At 41.7% G+C, this 12,418-nt stretch overlaps 2 protein-coding genes across 2 annotated transcripts in view; both read right to left on the bottom strand.

Moving 5' to 3' along the window:
* Positions 1–3,281: 3,281 nt before the first annotated feature.
* The window catches only part of LOC111870427 (tyrosine-protein phosphatase non-receptor type 14), a 25,502-nt gene continuing 16,365 nt past the window's right edge, over positions 3,282–12,418 (bottom strand). Inside the window, exons 10-17 of the mRNA XM_023862727.1 lie at positions 11,158–11,411; positions 9,943–10,305; positions 8,730–9,041; positions 7,648–7,916; positions 6,769–6,893; positions 5,193–5,286; positions 4,523–4,711; positions 3,282–3,546 (exon numbers count right to left, since the gene is read on the bottom strand). Of these exons, the coding sequence (XP_023718495.1) occupies positions 3,313–3,546; positions 4,523–4,711; positions 5,193–5,286; positions 6,769–6,893; positions 7,648–7,916; positions 8,730–9,041; positions 9,943–10,305; positions 11,158–11,411 (1,840 nt within the window). The 3' untranslated portion in view covers positions 3,282–3,312. The remainder of the gene's footprint in view (positions 3,547–4,522; positions 4,712–5,192; positions 5,287–6,768; positions 6,894–7,647; positions 7,917–8,729; positions 9,042–9,942; positions 10,306–11,157; positions 11,412–12,418) is intronic.
* Positions 10,290–12,418, bottom strand: part of LOC111870435 (tyrosine-protein phosphatase non-receptor type 14-like) — an 8,139-nt gene continuing 6,010 nt past the window's right edge. Inside the window, exons 4-5 of the mRNA XM_033753841.1 lie at positions 11,243–11,411; positions 10,290–10,417 (exon numbers count right to left, since the gene is read on the bottom strand). Of these exons, the coding sequence (XP_033609732.1) occupies positions 10,310–10,417; positions 11,243–11,411 (277 nt within the window). The 3' untranslated portion in view covers positions 10,290–10,309. The remainder of the gene's footprint in view (positions 10,418–11,242; positions 11,412–12,418) is intronic.

The following is a 12,418-nucleotide window of genomic DNA, read 5'->3' as shown; positions in this document are numbered from 1 at the left end:
TTTACATCCTCATTCCCCATTTTGGCATTCATGTCCCCTATGATTATTTTACAATCCCTTTTTGGACATTCGCCATATATTTCATCCAATTCATCATAAAAGGAGTCTTTCTCCTCATCACTTTTATCTTCAGTTGGGGCATGTGCACAAATAAGGCTATAGTTAAAAAAACTTTCCCTTAATTTGTAGCTTACATGTTCTGTGAGATTTTGCCCAGAAGTCTAAAATAAGATGCTTCCCTTTTTTATTAACAATAAAACCTGTTCCAAACATGTGACTCTTCTTCTGACAGCTATAGAATACAATATGATCCTTCTTTTCCCTGACTCCTTTACCCAACCACCTCAGTTCTTGTATAGCAGTGATATCTAGTTTATAGCTATCTAGTTGTTCAAGTAGCATTTTTAGAGCTCTGGCTCTGTAAAGAGATAGTACATTCCAAGATCCAATTCTCAAATCCTTTAAACATTTTCAAAGTCATCTTGAATAGGTCCGTCCGGCTACTCTTTCCTCGGATTTCTGAACAATTTAGTTTCTANTTCATCATAAAAGGAGTCTTTCTCCTCATCACTTTTATCTTCAGTTGGGGCATGTGCACAAATAAGGCTATAGTTAAAAAAACTTTCCCTTAATTTGTAGCTTACATGTTCTGTGAGATTTTGCCCAGAAGTCTAAAATAAGATGCTTCCCTTTTTTATTAACAATAAAACCTGTTCCAAACATGTGACTCTTCTTCTGACAGCTATAGAATACAATATGATCCTTCTTTTCCCTGACTCCTTTACCCAACCACCTCAATTCTTGTATAGCAGTGATATCTAGTTTATAGCTATCTAGTTGTTCAAGTAGCATTTTTAGAGCTCTGGCTCTGTAAAGAGATAGTACATTCCAAGATCCAATTCTCAAATCCTTTAAACATTTTCAAAGTCATCTTGAATAGGTCCGTCCGGCTACTCTTTCCTCGGATTTCTGAACAATTTAGTTTCTACAGTGTGAGGTTGTTAGCCTCACACCCAACCCCCAACCTGGAGGACCAGGGTATCCCTCTCTGTCTGGCTCCTACCCCTTGACCTGTCCGGCATGGGTGGCCCTACCAGTAGCCATGCTACCGCCGGCATAGCTCTCAGGGTCTCAGGAGCTCTCAAACCCCACCACCACAATANACCATTGGAAAGACTGGTGTTTTTAAATTTTTAACAAGCAGTGTAACAGTTGCGTGAGTGATACACACCTGATGATGGCCATTTAGGGCCGAAACATGTAGTGTGGAAGAGGAAAAAGAAGTAAAAACTACAGTAAAATTGTTGCACTTAAGACGGTATTTGTCCATATATATATCTGTTTATATTAGGCTTATTCTGCCGTCTTATGCTATGTATCAAGAGTATCTCACAATGTCTTATGCCCAATTAATGTGAGAAAATACCATTAAATATTATAAAATACAATATGTGGTGACGTCACTTAACACACCAGCGTTACCACATTACATTCATAACACATGAAGCATTTTCATCGAAAATAAATTTAATGCGACCTTGCCCTAGAAGAATGGTGACTAACAAAAGACGTATATTTAATTACAGACTACCTCGTGCAAGAAAAAGTGCAGAATGTGCTTTTGGTACTCTAACTGCCAAGTTCAAGATATTTGAGGGGCCAATGTGCTGCAAAGAAGAAACTGTGAATTCGGTCATCAAAGCATCTGTTGTCCTCCACAATTTGATCATAATCCGGGAAGGGATATTTTGCGAAGGAGCTGAAAATTATGCACTCAATCAATCAAGTCATCATGTTTTAAATTATGATGATAATGATGATGATGGAAGGCAAAGATTGTTGACGGGACAGCACCTGCGAAATCAACTGGCTGATTACTTCTTAACAAGAGCAGGAGAAATTCCGTCTCAGTGGAGTTACAATAATTGAATTCAGCTGATAAATGGGATTAACCCAACTGCTGGTATTTATCACAAAGCATGGGTCATATTTTAGTGTTTGTTTACATTGTTTTCGCAGACATATTCTGTATTTTTGTCTCATTATAAGTTTTGGTTATAATATATATATATATAACGTATACACACATACCAGATTCCTTAAATTCATGAGAATTTTTTCCCACGCCAAATCTACTTTGTCCCGCCTGGCATAGTCTGGATGGCGTTTGTCATATATGCCAGACTTTTGCTCAATTAAGTGCACAAGAACAAAATTATAAGCTTCGTCAACTTTTCGTGCCATCTTAATCCAGTATATGTGGTTGCAACTGCTTGTTCCACCTATTTTCCACAAATCAATTACTTCACCTGGGATCCATGTATCTTCCTTGCATTATATATTCGACTTCTAATCTTTGACATTATTATTAAGTAATGATCAGAGTCAATGTTGGCTCCCCTGTAGCTCCTGACATCCATCAAATCTGAACAATGCCTTACATCTATTAGCATGTGATCAATTTGATTAAACACATTTCCATCAGGGGATTTCCAGGTTCGTTTATGTATATCCTTATGATTTAACATTGAACTACCTATTACCATGTTTCTTGAGGACGCAAAATTTATTAATCTCATCCCATTATCATTTGACTTGTTATGTAGGCTATGTTTTCCAATAACCGATCTATTTACATCCTCATTCCCCATTTTGGCATTCATGTCCCCTATGATTATTTTACAATCCCTTTTTGGACATTCGCCATATATTTCATCCAATTCATCATAAAAGGAGTCTTTCTCCTCATCACTTTTATCTTCAGTTGGGGCATGTGCACAAATAAGGCTATAGTTAAAAAAACTTTCCCTTAATTTGTAGCTTACATGTTCTGTGAGATTTTGCCCAGAAGTCTAAAATAAGATGCTTCCCTTTTTTATTAACAATAAAACCTGTTCCAAACATGTGACTCTTCTTCTGACAGCTATAGAATACAATATGATCCTTCTTTTCCCTGACTCCTTTACCCAACCACCTCAGTTCTTGTATAGCAGTGATATCTAGTTTATAGCTATCTAGTTGTTCAAGTAGCATTTTTAGAGCTCTGGCTCTGTAAAGAGATAGTACATTCCAAGATCCAATTCTCAAATCCTTTAAACATTTTCAAAGTCATCTTGAATAGGTCCGTCCGGCTACTCTTTCCTCGGATTTCTGAACAATTTAGTTTCTACAGTGTGAGGTTGTTAGCCTCACACCCAACCCCCAACCTGGAGGACCAGGGTATCCCTCTCTGTCTGGCTCCTACCCCTTGACCTGTCCGGCATGGGTGGCCCTACCAGTAGCCATGCTACCGCCGGCATAGCTCTCAGGGTCTCAGGAGCTCTCAAACCCCACCACCACAATAAGGTGGAGATACCATTGGTGGGGACATTTAGGGTAATACCAGCCTAAAAAGTGCCCAACATTATGAGGACAGCCTTGGTCACCCCACTCTAAATACTGCAGATGCCACACTCCCCTTCCTCGGCGAGACGATGTGTGAAAGAGTTGCAACTTGGTGGTGAAACAGTGGCCAGTCTCTTGTGAAAACTGGCGCCACACTTGAAACTGAAAAACAGATTTAATTAAACTTAATCAAAGAATTTACTGCAATATCCACAGAAGGAGAACCATTAATATGTAGTTCTGCTGTACAAAATCTGAGGTTCTCAGGGTGGCAACCATGCAGGTTGTTGTCCTCTAGAACATGATACCATGTAGGTTTGCAGACTGTCCAAGGTAAATCTGGAGAGAGAGGCAGCATGTTCCTCTTAAATTATGGTGCCCACTTAACAAACCACATGCTGTCACACAGCACCTGATTGTGATCTTAGTATTCATGCTGCTGTGGTAAAGGTAGAAGGTAAAGCTGTCCCAGTGCTTAATTAATTATGCACCATGCAATGAAAATATATGCAGCCGCTGAGGAATAGATATAACATTCTTGACTTCAGCACTTGAAGGAGCCAAGCTGTCAGTTTCTCACCCCAGCCACTTTACCCCCAGAAAAAAAAATCCTCGGTACCCAATGGAGAGGAGACTCGATGGGGCCCAGAGCTGGTCTGGACACTGTGGAGTAGAGAAAAATCTTGCATGGGCACCAACTGATGACAGTCAGATATTATTATTATTGGAGGGGGTGGGCTTCCACATGCACCGCGACCAGTTTGATCTATTGTGCATCCCCCTACAATCTTCTACCAGCCTCTATAACCTACCGGTATTGGTGCTTACCATCAGTCCCTACTTAGCCAGAGAGGTTGGCCTCTACTGGCTCAGAGGAATCTCAATGCTTCCCCCATCTACCAGAGGAGTTAGAGACTACTGTTTGGTGGGAAATGTCCTTAATTTAGCTCAGTGGCCTCCTTTGGAGACATGAGGTTCTTTTACGTGCTATAAAGCTACGACACGGGACCCACGGCTTAAAGTCCCTCCCGGAGGACTTGTTCCCTGAATTTTTCCGCTCTTAAAAATTCCACGACCTCCACCGGGTTTGAACCCGAGTACACAGTCAGATATAGTACTGTATATAGCAGTCACTCACCTCTCCAACCTCTACACACCTCTCTGCCAGCCCAGGACAGTACACAGTTGACCCCTCTTCCTGTGCTCCGGTCAGCACTACTACCAGGTACACATCTGCTTCCCAGATCATCTGCCAGAAACTACTGACAGTAGCAGGCAGTGGTCCCTGAGCAGCAATGTACAACCTCTGGTGAGTGCCAACGGTGGCCTGCAGTACATCAAAACAGTTCGCTATACGTACTCACAAGAGGGGGACGAAGAGTAAGAAGAATAAGGGCAGGAACTTGAAGACACAGATTAAGAAGGGGGAAGGCAATAATGAAGAGGAAGAGGAGGCTGCTTCCTGATACCTCGAGTCTGAGAGGGATACGTTCAAGTCCTCAGAAAGATCTGAAACCCTAATATCTGAGGCCACAAGTGCCATGTTTTGGGAAACTGCAGCAGGGGTGCTTATAACAATTTACAGAACGTTTAAATAAAAAATTTGAGGTAAAAGAAAGCTCATCAAAGGGAACACCCAAAGTCAGGGTGGTGAGACAGAGAAGTATGGTCATGGGTCTCACAGGGCCAAGAATCAAGAATGATTGTGCTGGAATAGACCAGGAGCAATTTACCTGAAACCAAAACCAAGCACCTACAGGATCACTGACTTATGTGGCATAAGAATAATGTCTACACTACAGACTTACTGTGATATGGGAAGCATTTATGTACCCGAACTTTTTCTCTCTGCTGGGAGTCAACCTCACGCAGATTTCTTCATATGGCAGTACATCTTTGTACCTGTAAGGCAAAATTTATTACCCCTTTACTTGGAGATGATGTAAGCTTGGATAGCTTAATCGGTATAGATACTGGCTACGAGCTTGACGACCAAGGGATCGGAGCTCAAGTCCCAGTAGGGTCAAGAATTTTCTCTTCTCCACGTCTTCCAGACCGGCTCTGGGGCCCACCCAGCCTCCTATACAATGGGTACAAGAGGCTCTTTCTCTGGGGGTAAAGCGGCCGGGGTCGTGACGCTGACCAAACTCCAGCTAGTGCCGAGGTCAAGAAAATGTGGACCTATACATTCAGTCCCCCATATGCCTTCATGGCACAGTTATTAATTAGTTAAGCACAGGGACAACTTTACCTTACCTTGGCAGTGGTAATCATATACACCACATGTTTTTAACATTAAAAAGCTGAACACATACAGGCAGGAAGGATCTGGTATGTTAAAACTGTTCTCAGAATAAATTCATGAATGTCACTAGACAAACAAAATTCCTAATGGGTAAGTGGGCTGTTATCTGTGAAGTATGAACCAAATTTCTGTATATTATTCAGATGAGCTTTGCCCTTTAAAGGATTAAACAAAACTAGATGGGTGTTCCACAACTTTTCTTTATTTTCTTGTGTGGAGGTGGGTTAGAATACCTCCACCGTAGCCCTGCGAGTTGTAGAAGGCCAACATAAAGAGAATCTGGTGCTTGGGGGTGTAACTGGGAAACCCTGTTACTGGGGGACATAAATACAGGGACCTGGTCCTCCAGGCTGGGGATTGGAAGCATGGCTGACAACCTTACTGTGTAAAAAAATTACTATTATGAAATCCAAGGATGTGAAAACCAGATGGTCTACACACAAATCTGGCAGAACCTTCTAAGAGGACTATGGCTCAAAAAGGGCTGTTTAGCCAGTGAGAATAATGAGATGAAATCTGGGTATGCTATCAGCTGCACCAACAGAAAAACAAGTGCGTACCAGTTTCACAAGATACTCCCAATGACTGATTCTTAATTCTTGGGTTGTTTAACAACATTATTTCAACCATACAGGTTGTGTATTGTCACACAGTAGGGTGCCTGTGAATGACAAATATGAGATGCGGGAGGAAGTGGCTGTGCCCAATTTTAAGGCACTTTCCCATTGTGTACCTCACCCATGTAGTGATATTATATTTTCACTGGCTTGCTATATCTGTGCCCTTTAGCACTTAAGAGAGATGTTAGCCATGACCTTTCTCATCATTACAGCCCTTATGCCTGCTAAGTGTTCTGTTCTTACTCTAATTTGTAATTTAAACTAACTCCATGGAGCCGAGCCCTTCCTGAGAAGCTGCCAGCTGTGCAGCCACTCAAGAACTTCCCAACATTTTACGGAACCCAAAGGATCATTACTGTGTTCACAAGCTTGTAATAAGTTATACTCAATTCAAATGTTGAATTTTCTCTTTTTCATCAAGTGCCTGAAGTCCAAATGTGGCTAGATAGGTCTACGCACCTGTTGCAAGCAATGTTATCTGGATGCAATGCTGTTCCAAATTCAATGTTTGTTTTTTTCTTTGGAATCCTTTCAAATTCAAAGAACAGCTGACTGTCTGCTAGCTTCCTTTCCAGTAATTGGCACTACCAAAAGAAATGAGAAGCCAATCATGAATAGCAACTACAGCCTAGAAGAAAACCAAGTGGCACAGTCAATTACACAAGACAGATTTACATGTGTATGAAGTAAGCTCAGACAGTACAGTGAATATCATACAAAATGGACATTCCTTCCTCCACCAACTGGCTCAGACTGGCTCTGTGGCCTACCCAGCCTCCTATTCAATGGATACAAGGGGCTTCTTCCCTGGGGAGAGAGTGGTCAATGTGGTGTGAAGCTATGTTCACCTCTGTCTAGAGCAAAAGTTAAAGAATGCATGGAAATATACACCCACTGTACCAACACCACTATCCTGGCTCCTTGACAATAGACAAAAATCACAAATTGCGAAGCACTGCATTATGCAGTTTTCCTCATTTCATGTTCCTTCGCCCTGCTAAGGTCCTGGATATTCTCTCCAGCACTATGGTCTCAAATCCTTCCATCAGAAACTACTCCCAGTGAGAATCGAGCCTCTCATAGCAGTGACTATGAAGATTAATGTGTTCCATATATGACATGGTGTATTCTGGCAGATAATTATTAAAATTTCAGAGAAACCTGTTGCATCCATCCTAAGTGTCATTACCATGAAGATGGAGACAGCAAATTCCTCTGAAACATTAGTAACTATCTACCAGGCTGCATTGCATTACATCACAGGTGGCAGTAATATTTCCATTTCCCTATTTCCTACTGCCAATTCATAAAAATAATAAAAACCCTTGTACTACATACCATAGTTTCCTTTGATATGGTAGCTGGCAGAGGTAACCTTGGCAGGCCTGAGCTCCACCTGTTTCCGGCAACATCTTCATCAGCCACCGTTCCCTCCGTTAATGTATTGCTCTTTGAGCCTTTGGCATTTAAACTCGATTTAGTCCTTCCACCCCCACCAAGCAGCCCCCACTTCCTCTTTGGTTTCTGCTTTCCAAAATCCATACCCGAACAGCTTGCAGACGCATCACTCTTATGCACCTGCTCTTCCTCACAGAGACGTTCAGCACCTGTACATAACATACTGTACTTAATGGTTATAATGTTGTGTAATCTAAATTTTTTATGTGTGGGCATCATTTAACGATACTGTCGGTACCTTAAGCTGTACAGCATTAAATGGTAGGATGAATGATGAACTGAAAAGGATCTAGAAGGAAGTAGTTGTAGCCTAATTGAGGTACTACGCCACATTTGCCCCAAGGGAATGAGAAAATCCACTATAAAACCTCCGTCAAGATTCAAACTGAAACCTCTGGAATATGATACTAGAGCATTACTGCTAAGCTAACCCATTCAGTGCCATCTAATACAATTTTATCTATTTTAGATGATACAATAAACTTGAGAATATTGATGTCTTCTGGGATGTGATTAGTGTAGTCTGATATTTTGGAGGAGCAGCTTCCATCTTCATGGAGAAGATGCTAGCAACACATTCCTCTGAAATGCCCAGTAACAATCTGCTACACCATGCAGTGTCACATCCCACAGTCGCAGCTGTGAGAACCTCAAACCTCAAATAAAACTAAAATTACATTAGCATTGGAGCAGGTTTCACCTCAAGAACTTCACTTTCACTTGCCTATTTTCATTCCATCAAATGCTCCATACTCATCTATCATCTTGGGCTGGTATAATGGGCCTACAAGTAGACTCAGTCTCGCGCTAGCTTATGCAACAACAGGAGAATAAACAAAACAACACCCAACCAAAGCATACCTTCTACTGTTGCCATCTTCTGCTCCTGTTTGTAACTACTTGCTAACATACATAATGACATGATAACAACAGAGGAGAAAGACAAAGGCTTGCGTTTATACCTGATGCAAAAGAATTTTCTGATGCTGCTCCCAGCTTGCTCTTCCCTGGGAACTGAAGAGAGGAGGAGGCCATTTTGTGTGGTGCTGGAGGTGTGTGGTTCACGGCAACATGCCTACTTCTCGGTGAGAACTGTTCAGCTGCTGAACTGCGAACGTGCTGTTGTCCCCCACTGCTCTCAGTGCACAATGCTGGCATGACGACACTCATTCCAATATTATGCTCTGCATTTTGTACTTGACATGTCTCTGGTGCCGACTGCATGCTGGACGTCCGACTTCGAGCACCTGGACCATCTCCACCACCCATTAGACCTATTAAATATATCTAATTTTAAGAGAACACTTACACTAAACAACTTATACAACATTTTGAAGGTTGCGATACATTGGAATGTGATGCCATGTAGTCTGGTAAATAATTACCAATGTTTTGCAGGAAATGCTACCTCAATCTTCAGGGTAGTAGAACCTGTTATCCCTAAAAACAGAGGCAGCATTTTCCTCTGAAATACTGGTATCTTCTGCCCTGAAGATGGAGACAGAACATTCCTCCAAATTATAACAATATACCAAACTACATGGTGAGACAATCCACAAGAACCTGAAATGTCACGATTCACAGAATTTTGTTTGCATACCGAAAATGATAAAATTAAACAGTGAATAGCCAAAACAGTAGTCTGGGTTCGAAGTATAGCATGCTAATAACCACAGAAACTGGATGGAATGGCAAGGCCTCAGACAATAAACTAGAGGCATGGATACTCTCTCTCCTTACATCTACCCTCAGTATAACTGCCATTTCTTAGTTCCATCAACCCCAATCCCACTATCCCTTCCTTATATCTGGTCCATATTTTCCCCCAGTTTGCTTACACTTCTATCCTGAAAATGGAGGCAACACATCCCTCCAAGATGTCGGTAATGATCTACCAGGCTACATGGTGTCACATCCCAGAAGACAGCCATCTTCATATATTAACTCATCATCCCATGTGACAAGTAGGAAAACTGTGAATAATTGAGTACCTGTCACTCCACTGCTTCCACTTCCCAGAAATTTGCCTTATCTGCAATCCTTTCCAAACCCTGTATGCCCACAACATTAACACAACTGTACCAGAGATCTCAGTCACTACTTAAGTTTTCAACATCAGCTGCAATAACCTTCACTATGTCACTTTATCTGTCACCTGAAATTCGAAACTGTTACCTGTCACTCGGCCATCAGCTGCCCACGGAAGTGGAACATTCTCATAAATGGGTTCAGGTGCCCTGCCAGCATACTGTGACCCAGTGGATACAGTGTTCATAGTCTGGTATGGCATTGTGGTTGATCTAGACCTGTTCTCCAAGAGCAGTCCTACATCACCACTTCCACCCATGCAGTAAACAATGTTAGGTTCTTCTGAGGCCACAAAGGCTCTCCGCAGATCCTCCAGATGTGGATGCTGTTGCTGAGTGTCCAACACTGCAGCCAGATTGGTGTAAGTATGATGTGCTTCTGGATTAGGCAAAAGCTGATGAGAGGTCACTGCCGGATCAATGTAATGATGCTGCTGCTGATGATGATTCACTGGTTAATGATGATGATGATGATGATGATGATGATGATGATGGTGATATTGCTGGTGTCTGCCTGGACCAAGACTCCTTGATGATACCAAGTCAGGGCTGGATCCACTGACCTTAAAAGAACAAATAAACTGTATTGCTGGATACATGTAAGGAATCAGCACGAAACAGCTCTGCTTGTTAACTGCCTCATGCTTATTTGTTAACCCTGACTGTGTCAGTAGCCTTTCAACAGACTACATGTTATATCTCAGAATAGAGAGCTCTTCATGACCATTGCCATGAGAACCTCAAATCCTACAAGAGTACATTAATAGAAAACATCACGAGAATTAAACTTTTTAGCCTACTTAACGAGGCTGATGAGATCACCTTGCTGCCTGTCTGTCACCCCCTTAAGTTTTTGTTTTCTATGCAGTCCATGTCACATCAAAAGAAAGTCAGCAAACTTCTTCTGTATGTGAAAAATGTCGTCTTCTGGGATGTGGTACTGTGTAGAGCTTGTGTGAACCGACGTTTTGGAGGAACGTATCGCCTCCATCTTCAGGGTAGAAAAATCAGCAAGCGAGGAAGCAGAGTGAGGAGGTGGCAGAGTCAGTCTGCAACCACCTGCTCATGCTGATTCCTCGCTCGTGGATTTTTCTACCCTGAAGACTGAGACAATACGTTCCTACAAAATGTTGGTTCACACAAGATCTACATGGCTCTACATCATAGAAGATAGCCTACTGCCATGAAAATATCACATCTTAATTATTGTGTATGTGTCTATATATATATATATATTTTTTGGCTGTCTGAAGGCAGCAGAAGTTTGAGGGGCAGACACAGCTGACCACCTGTGGCATGGTACCCAGGTCCCTGGCATGTTGTGCATAAAGGCTCTTTACAATGCTAGTTTCAAATTCACACTTGCAAGCAACCACTCCTAGCAGTACCTGCGGGTTAATAAAAGTTGGCTGTGGAGGACTCAGTGTTTTTGATGCAAGATCTGGAGTGCTGTTGCTGCTTGGTCGACTGATGGGGTATGGAGGCGGTGGTTTGTACAGGTGCAGGAGCTGCAATCCCTGGATCAGGTGGTTCTCCACAGTATCCAATTCAGGAGTACTGACAACAGAATGCAACTTAATGTGGCAAAACGGATACACTCATGGCAAGAAAAGTTTGATTTCAACATCAGGAACACAGACTATGCGTCACTTTCTGTTAACTAGATATTACAGAACCTTCATTAGCAGTAACTGGACTTATATTGTAAACGTGACACTGTGCCTGCTGTACTAGTACATGTAGTTGCCTTCATCATCATCATCATCATCATCATCATCACCATCACCATCACCATCATCATCATCAAAACAGCACTTCTGAGCCATAGCCTTCCTTAGAAGATTCTTCCAGATTTGATCTGGTTTTAATTTTTTTGAATTTTGCAATAATAATTATTTTACACAGTAAGGTCATCAGACTTGCATCCACTCCCCAACCTAGGGGACCAAGTCCCTGTATTTATGTCCCCCTGTGCCAGGGCAGCCCAGTTATACCCCAGGCACTGGGTTCCCTTTTTGCCACCTTCTACAACTCACAAGGATACAGTGGATGTATTCTAACCCACCTCCACACGGGGATGAACCAATGCATGTGCTGGCACTGGTTTGCAACACATCTTAATCCTCGAGGCAAGGACAAGCTGACGCGACTCATTGTAGAGAGCATTAAAGGCAGACACATTCCAGTTGTCATGGGTGTTCAGAATCATTTTTTAGGATAAAGAGTGCAAGTAAAGTTTATCAAGTAAAAGAAATTGCAAAAGAAACTAATCTTTCAGACAATAATGTAAGTGAACCAATAGAAATCGGAAAAGCTAATTGCAGTCTACTAAATTCAATGAATAATAAAGTACTAAGAATATTCCATCAGAATATAAGAGGATTGAGAAACAAAACAAATGAACTAATAAGCTCCATGAATTCAAATCTTCCACACATACTGTGCCTTACTGAACATCACATGAAACAGCTGGAATTAGAACATCTTCACTTAGAAAATTATAATTTAGGTGCTAGATACTGTAGGAAAACACTGGAGAAAGGAGGAGTGAGTATTTTTGTACA

The sequence above is a fragment of the Cryptotermes secundus genome, unplaced genomic scaffold (assembly GCF_002891405.2).
Source record: "Cryptotermes secundus unplaced genomic scaffold, Csec_1.0 scaffold1428, whole genome shotgun sequence".
Lineage (NCBI taxonomy): Eukaryota > Metazoa > Arthropoda > Insecta > Blattodea > Kalotermitidae > Cryptotermes > Cryptotermes secundus.
The sequence above is the reverse complement of the archived record's forward strand: the minus strand, read 5'-3'. Positions and strand labels throughout refer to the sequence as shown.